Source organism: Cervus canadensis, chromosome 3 (genome assembly GCF_019320065.1).
Source record: "Cervus canadensis isolate Bull #8, Minnesota chromosome 3, ASM1932006v1, whole genome shotgun sequence".
In the NCBI taxonomy this organism is placed as follows: Eukaryota; Metazoa; Chordata; class Mammalia; order Artiodactyla; family Cervidae; genus Cervus; species Cervus canadensis.
This window is the reverse complement of record NC_057388.1, coordinates 61,084,373-61,101,252: the sequence shown is the minus strand read 5'-3', so window position 1 is coordinate 61,101,252 and position 16,880 is coordinate 61,084,373. Positions and strand designations below refer to the sequence as shown.

The following is a 16,880-nucleotide window of genomic DNA, read 5'->3' as shown; positions in this document are numbered from 1 at the left end:
AAGTGATGATATTACTACAAGCTGCATACTACCCACACCAACTTTGCTTTTAGAATTTAGACTAACACATAGTTAAGATCTTCGGCAAACGGTCCCGTAGTTACATAACAATGTATATACAGAATAGATGATTTTAAAAATATCTCTGAAAGTTTCATTCTGTTTCTTGGGGTAAACAAGAGATCACAGCATAAAATACTCTATGAACACATATAAAAAGAGTCCTGTTACTGTGGAGAATGGAAGAGAAACAGGTGAGGGCTTCGAATTAAAAGCTGATTGTCCCACACGTTTGGGCTAGCTGATTTACTGCTCTTCAAGGCACAATCCCTCTCCATATTCATTCTATTTTCACTACTCAGCATGAACCCAGCCAAAGTATTATTGAATTTCCCACTTCTCAGCATGAAGAAACATTTACCGTTTGCTAGAATTCTGATTGTCAGAACAGAATTTCTCCTTGCCACTGGAGCTGCTGCAAATAGCCGAACCCGCTGATAGAGATCGGCTCCCCACAGAGACTGTGGGAGTACTTATGTCTGCTGTCACCCTCACTCAAAATGTGGGAAAAAAGAAGGATTCACAAGTGCTGTTTGTACGCACTGATTGCCTCCCCCCTCTACAGGGGAATGTGATTTGATGACTGGGCAAGACAGCAGCACCTGGGATGAGGGCACCATTTTGATTTTAATGAGGAGCTTTCTTTTGGGGTGATGCTGTGGCCACTTAAGGACTCTTCGTCTTTTGGCTATTCCTGAGCTATTTCTAGAAGGGGGGTCGGTCCTTTCCCTTTCAATAACTGGATGCCTCCCACAGTTGAGCCCAAGCAGTAGTCTTACAATCTTCCTCCACTCCCCCACCGCAAAACCCTCCCCGCTCAGGCAGAGAAGAACTAAATTGGGAACAGAACCCCTTTCCCTTCATATGCTTGATTATCAGCAAGTTGGACCTTTTCCCTCTTGGGGACACAAAGTCTGCTGTTGTCTCCTAGAGCAATTTACTTGGAGAAAATTACCTCATTAGCTAATGCAGATTTGACAAAGGCACATATCTGCAGTGAACTTGGGAAAGTCATTCTCTATATTACTGAATACTTTCAAGTGTGCTTAGGAAAAGAAAAGTTCCAGACAAAAACTGACACATCATCCTTTATTTGACAATTATACACAATGTTTCATAGAAGTGATGCTCTTTTAGGAGTTTTAGTCCCCATTTGTTTAAATCTTATTTTTTCATAAACGCAAAGGTGTTTTCATTCTCATTCATTCTTCCCAAAGAGCCTATGACTTTCACCCTTTCCCCTGCCAGCATCAACCTTTTATTCTGTCTGTCTCTAAGACCACTTTGCTCAGTAGCTACCTTTTTTTCCCTGTAGGAAACTAATGCAGAGAATTCTTCAGAAAATAGATAGAGATTTATTCATATATTGAATTAATATAGCTGTTGGTTGGATTCAGATGTTGAAATATGAATGAAGTTTTTTGAGTTGCTTGTTTGATTGTGTATTTACTGATTCTCCAAGTACCCTTCAATCAAGCTGTAAATGTGGTCAGCGTTGCTGGGGGAGCAAGGGGTTCCTCAGTCAGATGTAACTGGGTTAAACTAGTATGTTCATGGCAGGATTTCTCCGAGACGTAAATGAAGGTGACGTGGGTTGTGAATCCCTAAGAATACCCAGTGGCATGTGGTTTTCTCAATTTCTTTAAGCTAAGGAGCCCCCTTTAGATCAGGAGCATATCACACTTTCACAAAGACTGGGTTGTTAATTCATCATTCTTGTTACTATCATATCATGTCATGTATTTTATTAATTCAGTATGCCCTGTTGTCTGCACAGACAGCAGGCAGAAAGAATGGTGGCTAGTACTCACCTAATCTAGGTGCAGCCTAATTTCTGTGGTTAAATCAAAATCTGCATTAGAACTCAACTCTGTGTTTTTGGTCCCCCACAACCGCAGTGCCATCTTTTGGAACCACTGCATTGGCGGCGGCAGCAACTTGGAGAATTTCTGAAACTTTGCTGCAGAACACTGCCTCCAAAGACAGAAACTTGGTTCACTTTTAGCCTCTGAAAAATTCTAATATTGGCCCCTTTTTAAAAAAAGGAGACAGAAGTGTTGAGCATGTGTTTTCTTCTCTTTCAAAGATAATGCCATTACATGATCTTGAAAAAACCTGGACACATTTTCTAACTTCATTTACACACATCACATACACTAAAACTAACAAGGTAAAAAATAATCTTCTTTTGCCTCTTAAATGCTGTTTTACATGGAGAACAAAATCTCATTGCCACACATTACTTTTCTGAAATCCGTGTCTATTGGTATCTATCTGAAATTTGATGCAAAGTCCTTATAAAAATGCACAAAAATCATCCATGAGTTTTGAATTGCAAGGGATTGACACATTAAAATTCATTCCATGGAGGATGGAATGATGTAAGAACTGAGTCTGTGATTTTTATTTCAGGATCTCCAATGAGAAAATTACATATCTGACATACATCATATACTAGGCATGATGCAAAGAATTTAATATGAACCAGCCTTTAATCTTCACTACAATCCGACAGGGAGGCACTATTATCACCTCCTTTTTGAGTGAGGAAACTGAGGTGTAAAGAGCTTAAGAAAAAGTTTACACACGCATGTTAGAAGTCTTGACTCTGGGTTCGCAGCCAAGTGGTCTGAACTCAGACCTCCAATAGTTAAAATTACCTGAGACCTAAGTTCAGGGTGAGTTTTAGTGAGTATTATAACAAGTTAAAATATATTCAAGTATGTATCAGTGATACATAGGATTCTTGAGCACCCTTATTAGTAACCATAATCATATTTCCCCCCAAAGCAAAAACAAATCACACCCCATTAATACAATTTGTGTGGTAATGGCTCAGGAAGGAATTGCATAAAGGTCATGGCTAACAATCTCTTAAATAATAGTTGCTTTTGTCTCTTCCCTTAGCTATGCAGGGTTGGAAGGCTAACAGCTATTCCAGAAGTCTGAGCATGGGAGACAAGCTTTCAAGTCAGGGGAGCCCCACGGTCTTGAATGAAACTTTTAACTTGGTGGTTCTCACCCCTCACTGCATATGACAACCACCTGGGGAGCTTTTAAAAATCTTGAGTATATATGGAAGCAACCTAAATGTACATCAACAGAGGAATGGATAAAGAAGATGTGGTACATATATACAATGGGATATTACTCAGCCATAAAAAGAAATAAAATTGGGTCATTTGTGGAGACGTGGATGGACCTAGAGAGTGACATGCAGAGTGGAGTAAGAAAGAGAAAAACAAACATCACATATTAACACATATATGTGGAATCTAGAAAAATGGTATAGATGATCTTATCTGCAAAACAGAAACAGAGATACAGATGCAGAGATAAATGTATGTATAGTAAAGGGAAAGAAGGGAAGGGAGGAATTGGGAGATTGGGATGGACACATATGTACGATTGATTTCTTGTTGTTTAGTCACTCAGTTGTGACTCTTTTGCAACCCCCATGGACTATAGGCCACCAGGTCCCTCTTTCCATGGCAAGAACACTGGAGTGGGTTGCCATTTCCTCCTCCAAGGGAGCTTCCCGACCCAAGGATTGAATCCATGTCTCCTGCATAGACTGGCAGATTCTTTACTGCTGAGCCAGCAGGGAGACCAAGGTCCATCTAGTCAAAGCTATGGTTTTTCCAGTAGTCACGTATGGATGTGAGAGTTGGACTATAAAGAAAGCTGAGCACCAAAGAACTGATGCTTTTGAACTGTGGTGCTGGAGAAGACTCTTGAGAGTCCCTTAGACTGCAAGGAGATCCAACCAATCCATCCTAAAGGAAATCAGTCCTGAATATTCATTGGAAGGACTGATGCTGAAGCTGAAACTGCAATACTATGGCCACCTGATGCAAAGAGCTGACTCATTGGAAAAGACCCTGATGCTGGGAAAGGTTGAGGGCAGGAGGAGAAGGGGCTGACAGAGGATGAGATGGTTGGATGGCATCACCGACCTGATGGACATGAGTTTGAGCAAGTTCCAGGAGTTGGTGATGGACACGGAAGCATGGCGTGCTGCAGTCCATGGGGTCGTAAAGAGTCAGACATGACTGAGCGACTGAACTGAATTGAATGAGAACATACAGCACAGGGAACCCTACTTAATACACTGTGGCCTGAAAGGGAAGGAAATCCAGAGGGAGGGGCCACCCGTATAGGTACTGCTGATTCACTTTGCTGTGTAGTAGAAACTAATGCAACATGGTAAGGAAACCATACTCCAATAAAAATTAATTTGAAAAAGTCCTGGGTACCCCAGGCCCACAAAAGCAGAATCTACTGGGGCTGGGTGTTAGGCCGAGGCCTCAGGAGTTTCTAAAGCTCTTCAGAAAATTCCACAGTGCAGGAGTTTGCAAACTACTGTTTTAGTCTCACCAATCTTCCCCTTCCTCATCTTCACAAAGCAAACACCACCAATAATATTTTGGACATTGCAAGTGTTCTGTAAACTGTAAACAGCTGGCTGGGGCTCTTGCTACAGTCTGATCACAACAAACTGCCTAGTTGGGAAGGAATCCTTTTCACAGCATTTAAAGTTACTTGTGGTCTTCAAAATTATGCTTTTTTTTTTTCTCCTCTCCTACTGGCATAGGTTTTTCTTCCTGTTGGGTCTACCATGAAGACAAACTGTGAAATGGAAAAATAAAAAGGTTCTTTTTGTTGGGAAAAACAGCTTTGATGCTATCACTTGAGGACTGTGAGGAAGTCCACATTAAGAGTCAACATTCAGAGTCAGCAATCTTTTCTAAATACACCGAAAACTTGGAAAAGCAAAGAGTAACCAAAGAGCATGTTCCTGGGGTCTGACTAAGGGATGAGAGTAACAGTGGGCGCTCTGACGTTAGAGAGACCTGGTTTTAAAGCCTCCTTTATCTCCCCCAGCTATTTGATTTGGGGCAAACACTTCCCCTCTGGAAGCCTCCCTTTTTCCCTATGAATAACAACATTATACACCGAATAGGGCTCCTTGGCAGGACTCAGCAAGATGTGGCATGTGAAGGATTATCACGGTGGCTGGCACAGAAGAAGGCCTTCAGTGAAGGGCAACTTTTATTATTATTATTATTATTATTATTATAGTGACAGTGACTGAATCTGAGGGAACTGCTGGTGGGTAAGGGGAGACTAAACCCAGAGAGAATGGAGCTCCTAAAGGACTCTAGGCCAGGCACCGCCATCTGTGATCTCAGGCTGGTGGAAAGGGGGCTGCTCACTCGTCCCATCCTTCCCAGAGAATCAGCCTGATATCAGTCTTGGCTCTGAATTTGTCTTCCCTCTGGACTCTTTCTAGCTTCCTTTCAGGACATCTTGTCAGAGCATCTGCATTCCAAACCTGACTCACGCCAGATTCTGATTGAGGCAACCACACTGGCTTGCCTGGTATGAATTAACTGCGTTCTGAAGAAGAGCTCATGGGAACACATACAATCAGCCAAAAGCCTCCTCTCACTGTTAACATCAGCTCCACAGAGCACAGAATCAAGACGGGTTCATCCCAATTCCAGAGGCAGAAACACACCTTTTAAAACTAGGGGTATGGCTGAAATGGTTTTCATAGGGAGTCTTTTCCCTAAGAGGCAGGTGGAAGATGTTCATTTGTTTTACCAGAGCAGGACATTTGGTCCTTGTTCAATCTTAGGCTTCCCAGCAGACAGTTTTTAAAATGAAAGTGAAATAGAACAACTTTTTGTGAACCCGGGGCTTCGCTGTTTAAGGAGCCCGGTAGCATGGCCTGTCTTCTGCACTTTTCAGTGTCCTTACATCCATTCTCTCATTTGTGGTCACCCTCCTCTATCCTTGGAAGGAGGGTCAGATTCAGTTCTGTCTCTGCCCGCACGTGACTGGGATGTATAATTTCAGTTTTCCATTATAAAAACACAGAGACAGTAACGCTCACTGCAGAGACCAGAGTGAGAATGACAAGAAACCAACACGGGAGAGACAGCCAGCACAGCACAGACACGAAGCAGGTGCTCACCCAGTATCAGCTTCCATCCTTTTCCTCAGAGGAAGAGCCTACATTTCGGGAATGATCTGGAAGGTCTGCACTTGTCAGGAAAACTCAGTAACAGCACCCTCCCCCGGTTAGAGTAATTCCTTTGTCTCCTCAAGACATGAAAGCAGTATATGAAGCCCAGGTTCATAGATGTCCTTTCCTTTTGTAGACATACACTCTAAAAACATGAACCCAACTGGAAAATTACTCTTAAACCATGCACATTAGATGTGGTGTTGTCTAAGGTGAGGGGCTATTCCTAAACTCTTCAAAGTGCAGTTTATTAAAATAGAATAATTAAACCCTACATCTATGTCAGAAAAGACTCTGGCTCTCCAAGGACTTTTCCTCAAGAAAATGAGAATACTAACTACTATTTCCATATCTGAAACTCACAGAGCCAGGAGCACAGGAGATAGGAAGCTTGCTGTCGGAGAAGCTATTCAGAAAAAGCCCAGTTGACACTGCCTGCACCAAACCACTCTCTAGTGTGGAAAGATAACCGAACCTGCATTTTTAGATCCTCTGAGAAAACATGAAATACACAGAGGAAAGATAAACCATCTAGTTGTGTTGCCCTTCATCCAACCTGAAGCTGTTTGCTTCCTCCCACAGTTCTCAACCCTGGATGCCCATCAGATCACCTGGAGAGCTTCAGATTTACTGATTCCTAAGCCCAACCTCCAAGAGTCTCAGAAGTAATCTGCTGTTCTACGGTGGAGCCCATGCATCAGTATGTTTGTGACACCCAGTGATTCTAACTCATCACCAGATTGAGAAACACTTGTCTCAGAGACTGAGTTTGTTTTGAGAATGAGTCAGCTTGTACTTAAGTTTTGAGAGCTGCTTGGGGTGGCTAACGGGGGATTCCCTGATAGCTCAGTTGGTAAAGAATCTGCCTGCAATGCAGGAGACCTGGGTTCGATCTCTGGGTTCGGAAGATCCCCTGGAGAAGGGAAAGGCTATCCACTCCAGGAATTCTGGCTTGGAGAATTCCATGGACTGTATAGTTCATGGGGTTGCAAAGAGTCGGATACAACTGATTGACTTTCACTTTGGCAGTTAACGGGATCTGGTCATCACATATAAGAGTGGCCAACCCTTGCCCACGTGCTAAAATCTGCCACAAGAATCGAACCCATGAAGATCTACTTTGGGGAGAGGTAATGTGGTATTTGTGAGAGAGGCGATGATTTGGGGTGTCACAGAACTGTGCTAAGCTATTACCAGCTGTGAGATCCTAAGGAGATAATCTGTTTTGGGATTGAGGATTTTTGTTTTCTATAAAATGGGGAAAATGGTAACTTGTTGCAGGGAGATTTTAAAGTGGCAATAACTGAGATAATGTATGTGGGGTACCTGGCAACCTCACAGAGTGCCAGTATGTCCTAGGTGCTCGGTATGTGGCTACCATTATTACACGGCACAAAGACGGAAGGTCACCATTGGGAGCCTTTAAGTGGTGGCTTCCCTGGTGGATTTCTTATTACAGTATAGAAAAGTCATGCAATTCCCTGCACAAATGGATTTTACCAATTGAAAAACCTCAGCACACAATGAAGAGATTAACTTAATAAATTTATTTGTGAACATTTGGCAGAGAATACACCACTGTGATTCACAAAAGGCTAATTATCCAAAATGGGCATTTGTGGGAAAAAAAAGAATATATATATATATACATATATATATATATATATTTCCCCCCCGCCCCCATTCAGCTACCTGAGGGAAACACTTTGCTGAAACCTAGTGCCATTTTAAGCAAAGCAGAAACATCCAGCCCATGTTCTAAACTATTTATACCATGTACAAATAAGGAGGTTCATTCAATTGTTTTGGACAATGCCCAACCGTAAGTGTAGAATGCTGGAGCTCCCAGATTGGAAGTGTGGCCTAGATACCCAACCAGGATGGAAGAAGCTTCAGTCCCTGAACATTAATCTTGATGGAATTAGGAAAACAACAGCAAATGACTCTTGAGTCTTAAGACTCTGCATTTATTTTGCTGAGCCATGATAATTCTGAGGCATGTTCACTGGAAGCCATTCTTGGACCACTGACTCCCTGGTCTTTGGGATTCCTCTTCCTTATGCTTCATTCCATAGATCACGGATCCTCACTTACATTTCATGAAGATGAGATAGGGTGTTACACACATTTTCATCCCCAGAACATAACCCCAGTACTGCTAACAGTTGGTGCTGAAAAATATTTAATAATTGAGGAAGCTACTTGGCATCACACTCACTAACCTTCATAAAGCTCCCATTTACTAAAGAAGAGGTGAATCACTTAGAACACACACTCGCTGGAAAAGCTGACTAAAATCTACACAAGCTAATATTTATCCTTTGCATCAGCAATGCCTTGATACCTAGATTTGCTGCCCATGTTTGCTCAAAGAAGAATGTCAGCAAGTTCCTTTCCTTTCAAAGTTCAAGTTTGGGGTCTGAGCTCTTTTGTTTTACACCAATGCTACAATCTCAGCTCATTTCTACAGGCCTTCCCATAGTCTGGAGAGCCCGAGGCACAATTTTCAAGCCCCTCTGACAAATAGGTGAAAGAGGGGAAGCAATTAGGAAAGGCTGGAAAATAAAGTCTTTCCTTATTCCAACAACTGCTAGCTATTCAATACCCTGCAATCTCATGATTTAATGGTTAATGGTTTAATTTAATAAAAATAATATTTAAATTAATAAAAAGAATAAGAAAGTCCTCCTTCAAGGAGATGATCATCTTTAATTGAGTTCTTTGTTTTCATTTTGTCTGCCCTGGACAGTATGAAGCACATGAGGTATGCTCTTTTGAAGGAAAGAAGTATTTAGGAGATCATGCAAATTTTTTTGCTTGATTTTTTTTTTCATTAGCTTGTGTATTTCTCTACATGTACATCTGAAGATGGGGAGTGTAAGGCTAAATCTCTGTCCTTTGCTCACACCAACAATGACCTCTGTCAGAAGAAGCCTGTGAAGATACATTTATTTAGGGTTCTAGAGCTCTGAAATGCTAAATCACTGCATAACAAATGTGCTTTGCTCTACTCCATAGTAAGAATGGCAACTGGTTTCCCTTAAATGGAGCTCAAGGTAAAAGGCAATTGCAAAGAGACCACTTGGGGGAATCTTCACTTAAAATTCAGATGATGCAGGGGAATTCCATAGCCAGAGGCCTCGGTGGGCTACCATCCATGGGGCTGCAAAGATTCAGACAAGACTGAGCAACTAACACTTTCACTGTTAGGGGCCCCTGCACACCCTAAAATTGTGCTTGAAATGGGTACATGCATAACTGATCTAATCCCAGGCAGAGTACAAGTATGAAAGAAAGGCCATTCCAATGTGGACTGACATCAGCTTTTACCCCTGAAAGTGAAACTCTGCTAACTTTGGGCAAGCTGTTTATCTGAGTATGCCTCAGTTTATTAATTTGTGAAATAGACATAATAGTACCTTCATTAGAGGTTGTTGTGAGGATTAAATGGGATAATATGTGTGAGGAACCTACCACTGTCCCTGATATTTGATAGATGTGCAATATGTATCAAAGTATTTATTGTTAAAAACCTGTATTAAGATAAGAAATTACCATTTTTGAAGTTAATCACTCAATAACTTACAATACACATAATAGTTTGTTTTTGTAAAAACCACATAAGCTTCCTAAAATGTCTTCAGACCTCAGGGTTGATCAGTTCTCTTCTGAGGAATCCTCTGGCTGGACATTTTATCCGTAGTCCCCTAGAACAGGACACACAACAATGTCATTGCAAGCCAGCTGGCATCTCAACACACAAACTCTTTCTACATCAGGCAACAGAGGTTAGAAGCAGAGCTACATCTATTGCCAGCACTACCGTGCAAGCCAGCAGCTGCATACACAGGAGCAATCAGCTATCTGCATCCATGGATGATTATGGTACTGTACCTTTCCATCTAAGGATCACTTCAGGAAAGTGATGTGACCGAGGCTCCCGGGGGGCATCTGCTTAGAAGCCACTGACTAGACTCCATCCTTAGCGGTCATGACTGGAAGTGAAGCTCTGGGCCACTCCTCCAGTGAGAGCCAACATGTGCTCAGCTCTGCATCACTTATGGCCCACCCATGGAGCTTGACGGGGTTCACAAACCTCATGGGGTACAGCTGAAGTTGGCACTAGAAAAAATTGGCTGCAGGTGCTATTACTTTACCAAAGAAGAGTCATTTTGCTATAGATGTGTAAGGAATCCAGGTGATGTCCCCAGAGCAGTTTTCTGGTGTTGGCGTTTTAGGAGGAAGCTTTCTTAATTTCAGCAACCACACAAGCAGTTCTTTAATGAAGTGGCATCTGGTGGCTTCAGGATTGAAGCACGTGACCAACAAAACTGTCTTGGAAGACAGTCACAGATTTTTCACTTAAGAAATTCTTTAATATACATTATTTGAGCATCTAGAAAAGTAGGATTAATAAAATGAACACCTATGTACTCTCTCAATACAGCTTAATAAAATCTTAACATCTTTCATATTTGTTCAAATATTTGTTTAAAGAGATTAAATAGAAAGGTGGAGTTAAATAACTAATATACCCTTCCATGGGGGCTTCCTTGGTGGCTCAGATGGTAGATGGTAAAGAGTCCACTTACAATACAGGAGACCCGGGTTCGATCCATCGGCCAGGAAGATTCCCTGGAAAAGGGAATGGTAACCCACTCCTGTATTCTTGCCTGGATAATTCCATGGACAGAGGAGCCTGGCAGGCTACAGTCCTTTAGGACAGGACTGAGCAGCTAACACTTTCACATAACCTTCTATGATGTTTCTCTCCCCTTTCTCAAGAAACTTATCCAGAATTTGATGTTTATTATTCTAGTGCCTATAGTCATTTAATGATTGCATTCATATGCATCCACAAAATATCTAATGTTTTTTGCTAGTTTTAAAAGATACTGTAAATTGTATTAGATGGTATAAATCTGATTGGAATTTGTTTTTCTTGCCCATCATTATGTTGAACCTTGCTTGTTATAGCAAAAAATGGAAAACTACCATCAAAAGAAAAATGATTAAATATTCTGTGGCATATTTGTATAATAGAATGTTGCACAGATGTTAAAATGGACGTTTTTCAAAGAACTAGCCTTATATTTTGCATGGAATTTCTTTTGCCACATATTAGCAAGCTTTCTTGAAGTTTTCCTTTAAAATATGCCTCTTAAAGCAGGACAGGGCTTGATTTTGTTTCCTGTATTTTAGTATCAGTGTTTAAGCCATTTGCAATTATTGTTATTAGCGATACTTTAAATTAATTTTTACTGGAGTATAGCTGTTTTAGAATGTTGCGTTCATTTCTGCTGCGCAGGAAGATGAATCAGTGATGCACATACACATATCCACTCCTTTTTGGATCTCCTGTCCATTCAGGTCACCACAGAGAATTGAGCAGAGTTCCCTGTGCTATACAGCAGGTTCTCATCAGTGATCTATTTTATACATGGTAGTGCAGATACGTCAGTCCCAATCTCCCAATTCATCCCACCCCTCCTTCCCCCTCGGTATCCATACATTTTTTCTCTACGTTTTTATCTCTATTTCTGCTTTGCAAATAACTTCATTCATATTGTTTTTCTAGATTTCACATATAAGCGATATTATATGGTATCTTTCTTTCTGACTTACTTCACTCTGTATTGCAATCTCTTCTTTCAGTATGCCAAATAATAATTTATTGTATGGATACACCACATTTTGTTAACATATTCATCAGTTGGTGGACATTTAGGTTGTCTCCACTCTTTGGCTATTATGAGTAACATTACTATGAATATTTGTGGACAAGTTTCTGTATGAACATATGTTTTCAGTTCTCTTAGGAACATACTTAGGAGAGAAACTGTTGGGTCTTATGGTCACCCTAAGATTAACATTTTAAGGAACTGTCACCCTAGTTTCCCAAGTAGTTAAGTCTCACCATTTTACATTCCTGGCAGCAATGTATGATGGTACTAATTTCTCCACATCATTGTCAACACGTGCTATTATCCATCTTTTTAACTCTTGCCCTTCTACTGCAGGTGAAGTGGTATCTCACTGTGGTTTTTATTTGCATTTCTGTAGTGACTGATGATGTTGAGTATCTTTTCACATTCCATTTGTATATCTTGTTTGGAGAAATGTTTCTTCAAATCTTTTGCCCACTTTTTAATTATCCTGTTTATCTTTTTACTGTTGCATTGTAAGAATTCTTTACATATTCTGGATACTAAATCCTTATACGATATATGGTTTACAAATATTTTCTTCATTCAGTATATTTTCTTGATAATGGAATGTTTTTAATTTTAATGAAGTTGTATTATCAATTATTCTTTGGTTGCTTGCACTTTAAGAATCATATCTAAGAAACCACTGCCTAACTCAAGCTTATCAAGATGTCTTCTTCTAAGAGTTTTATGGTTCAAGCTCTTTTTTAAAACTATGATTCCATCTCTACAATGTTTTTGGTATAAAGTCCTCAGGACTATGTTCCAACATTAATTCTCTTTTCAGCTGCATTTTACCTTGAGTTTATTTTATTAACTGTGTTTCTCTTTGTTTTTAAAAATGTGAATGCCTTCATGTTTATTTGCTTTTTTAAATTTCATATTTTAGATTGCTTCTTTTGCATATCTCTGTTCTTTGGTTTCAACACAATTTTACTTTATTGTTTTTAATACATTTTTATTCCTCCACTTGGCTCTTTGAGTATCCTAAAACATGATATTTTAAGTTGCTTGATGGCCTGTACCAAGAGCTTGTGGTAAAGGCATATTTGCATTGTGGGAGGTAACACATGATGCTGATGAGACTGGAAGGAGAAGCAGTGGGCTGATCATTGTTATGAGTGAGGTAGAGGGTATCTGCTAAACAAACCATGAACTCTGAGCCCAACACTCAAATTGGGACCACTTTAGACTGCCAAACTAAAGCCAAAGACAAGGTGGCTGAGGCTCTGACTCAGAGGTCTTAGAAACCCAGCAGGCCGGCAACAGGTCCCCATTCAGCACATGGGAACCAGGTCAGCTCTGTGTGGTCTCACAGGTGTCCAGGACGACATCAGAGATCCCACCTGACCCAGGAATGTTACGATTTTACAAAGAAGAACAAACACCATCACCACAAACACCATCACCACACACTGAAGTTGTTGGGTTTAGAGCTGGTTTCCTCCTGATTACTGTAATCCTAACAGCACAATAACCACAAATAGGGACATGATGAAATGGACTTCCAGAGATTACAGAGCAGGGTCTACTCAATACTAATACTCAGTACTAAAAAGCAGTCAGTATAGTTGTATAGCTGTACGTTAGTTCAGTTGATATCAATTCAAACACTAAGATGAGCCTTCTTTTGAGGACGGTTGCTTTCTATCTATTCATAAATTAAACTGGATATGCTCACTCCTACAACAATGCACCCAGCCTCCTAAGCATTAATGAGCACACAATATACGCTTGTCGTCTGAGTGGGCACTGGGACATAAAGGAATAAGACAGTCCTTATCCTTGAAAAAGCCATTGATCAATGGTTAAAGGACTAATAAGCAAATCATTATAAATCAGCACTAAGCCTAGCTAGATGATCTGGAGAGACTGAAAAAGAAATTAACTGGGGAGGAAAGGCATAAAGAGTGTTACAGGCAGAGCGACAAAGGCAAGAAAGTTCAAGGGCTGCTCAGTGGACACTGAGTTTCAGTTGTTAGACTGGGTTGCGGACATGGCAGAGGGTGAAAAAGCAAACAGATATAGATTATATTTAATCTAAGCTGCCACTGATTGTAAAGTGAACTATTATTTCACGTACAACCAAGAAAAAGTGCTGCTAATTCAATTGTAACATGCCAAAGATTGCAAAGGATTCCTATTTCCGAGGAGCTAAAATGCAAGGTACTTTCCCTCTTTGAATGGATGAAATACAGCAATTCCCCAAAGAAGCAACATACAAGATACATTAATATTAGAAAATGGATTTTTTAAAAGATGAAATAATGCAAACAAAATATGGATATAATTTTTCTTATCAAATTAATGAAGTACTAATGTTATCATTAGCAAGAGCACAGTGAAAGGTCAAATATTGCTAAAAGTACAAAATAATACTACCTTTCTGGAAGTCATATTGACAATAACAGGTCAAGAACCTAAATACATACATACTCTTTGAGTCAGTAATTCTACATACAGGAATCTGCCCTAAATCCATACTTTCAGATTCAGAAGAAGATTTATGTGTCAGAATGTAAAGTTATTAATGATAACAAGGCACATTATATAAATGCCAGATTATGGATGAATACAGTTGTTCCTTGTATCTACAGATGTGGAATCTGCAGATACAGAGGGTTAACTGTAGGTGACTTGAGCATCTAAGGATCCTGGCATCTGACGAGTCCTGGACCCAATTCCCCATGGATACAGTATATAAATAAATTGTAGTATCATCATATGAAATGTTAGTCAACCACTTAAATATTTTAAAAATATTTAATAACCTGGGAGAAAGCTCATGGTATAATGATAAACTTTAAAAGGGAGGAAATAAAGCCGAGATTTGAACCCAGGTCTGTCTCTCTCACCAAAGGTTCATACTCCTCCCCCAGCACCATCTGCCTCTCAAAGAAACACTTGCAAGCATGTCCAGATGAACATTAAGGAAGATCACAATTCTGCTCTTTCCATCTGTGAGCAGGAGATTGTAGACCAACTATGAATAGGATGTCCATTTTTAGAAGAGCGTTACAAATGGGGATGACAGAGACAAAGCCCTCTGCTAACATAGGGTCGGTTGGATACACAAGAGGCCAGATCGCCCACTTATCAACTGCTAAACTCAACTCATGAAAAACCAGTTCTTTCTGCTGTCTGTGATCACCTAAAATTATGACACAATGCCGTTTACCCACCTGGCAAGGTAAGGTGACTTGTGGAGCTAGTGCTTGGGGCAGGTGAGCCCTGAGAACGCTTCTTTGTGCCTATAAAGAGGAAAAAGAGGATAAGAAAAAATAGGATTGTGGACAGACTTTTCAGACTAGTACATGTTCATCTGCAACTTTATCAAATGATCTAAAAGTTTGGGTCTGAAAACAACATTTAGAAGAAGGTTGAGTGAGGCTATGGGAACAGGCCATAATCCATGATCCAGAAAAGCCAAGAGCACAGCCTTTATCTTTGTGCTTTCGATGGATCTCATTCTCCAGATTGGTCTGTTAGGAAACAACACACCTCTGAGCAGGCATGCACTTTAGGATTATCAGGAGAGCGTTCTAAATGTGCAGCTGCCTGAGCGCCACCCCCAGAGATTCGGTGTTCACTGTACTGAGCTGGAGCTCCAGCATCCGGATTTTTAAAGCCTAGCCCAGGTGCATATGTGCATCCAGAGTGGAGAACTGCTGCTGTGAAAAGACAGATTTGGATTTATAAGTAAGGAGTCAGGGGTTTGTCTCTGCTTTGTCCCTCTAGCCTTTACTCCCTATTGGATCTCCAGCAACAGACTTAACTTCTCTGGAGCCTCTGAAGAGCTGTGAAGATGAAGGCTTCATTTGCAAAAGGAGGGAAATAACAACTACATCAAAGTGTCCTGGTGAGAAGCAAACGACTAGAGGTGTGTGTGAGTGCTCAGGAATTGTGGGAGACCACGCAGATTGAGGTTAGTGGGACCTGTGGGTCCCTGCAGCAGGTGACAATGTCCCTATTGGGAAAGGGATTAACAGAGGCTCATGTTAACAGCTCAGTGGGCCATGAGGGAATCAAAAGACAGAGCCCTGGGTGGGGAGCAGAAGGAGAGAGCAAAACAAATAGAAGGATGAATTATTCTTCAAAAGAATATTTGCATGTGTGTGTGCATGTTTGTGTGTATATATATAACTGTATATACACATACATACACATATATATATTATTTTATACATAAAGATACACACACAAAACTCACATACACACTTATACCTAAAGACATACATATATTTTATCCATAAATGCAAATATTATTTGATTATTCATTCCTTTACTTGGCCATCCAGAATGGGGTAAAGATGCCTGGAGGCCAGAATCCAGCATCATAGCAGATGCCTGGAGTCTGAGCTGGCAGAAATGCAGAGAGAATTCTTAGGCAGAAGATAGACATGATTCAATGTCGAGATATTTCTTTAACAAGATTCCTGTACCTATGCAAACTTTCCATAAAGTCTACTTTCCATACAGAGGCCTGGTGTGAGTGGAGGTTGTGTTAGTTTGAGTGGATACAGTCATGGATAAAGATAACTAGAGGACATACTGACTAATCTTGAAATCAGGGGAAGCAGGAACTTGGGGACAGGGTGAGGAGTAAGATTTCACTACCCTAGAATGCCTGGTAAGATGTGAAGACATACACGAAGGATGGTGTTTGAGATTGTTTCATTTTAGTCTTAAAGAACAGAGTACTACCCTTGACATTCTGTGTTATAGTTAATTATGATGATTATGATTAGCAGCAGTAGTAGTGTTAACAGTGTTAGTAGTGATAATAGTAAAAATAGAAAACACAACACTAATCTAAACACTTCAGACCCACAAAAGCTGTTAATTTGCATGAGGTGAGAGAGGTGACATCTGGCAGAACTTTACGTCTTCATTTTTCAGGTTTCATAGATGCCCTGATGTCAGAGTTGGGTGATTTTTTATAAATACGGCTGCCAAGGTCCTTCCTTTCTTGAACCCATTGAAAGGAACCCTCCGGGGAATGGAGCCCCTTGTTTGCAGGCCAACAGGTTCTCCAGGTGAGTCTAATGATCATCCATCAAATGGGGTGCTCAAACATGTGA

General features: G+C 40.5%; 1 protein-coding gene across 7 annotated transcripts in view; it reads right to left on the bottom strand.

The window, feature by feature from the left end:
• Positions 1-16,880, bottom strand: part of PDE1C (phosphodiesterase 1C) — a 506,697-nt gene that overhangs the window by 4,276 nt on the left and 485,541 nt on the right. For 3 of the 7 annotated variants that reach the window (XM_043463250.1, XM_043463255.1, XM_043463254.1), the window contains exon 18: positions 14,982-15,050. The exons of 1 other annotated variant lie outside the window; for it this stretch is intronic. In XM_043463250.1, the coding sequence (XP_043319185.1) occupies positions 14,982-15,050 (69 nt within the window). Of the gene's footprint in view, positions 1-7,611; positions 9,799-14,981; positions 15,051-16,880 lie in introns of those variants that run through there. 3 more of the 7 variants (XM_043463259.1, XM_043463253.1, XM_043463258.1) reach the window with 3 other exon arrangements.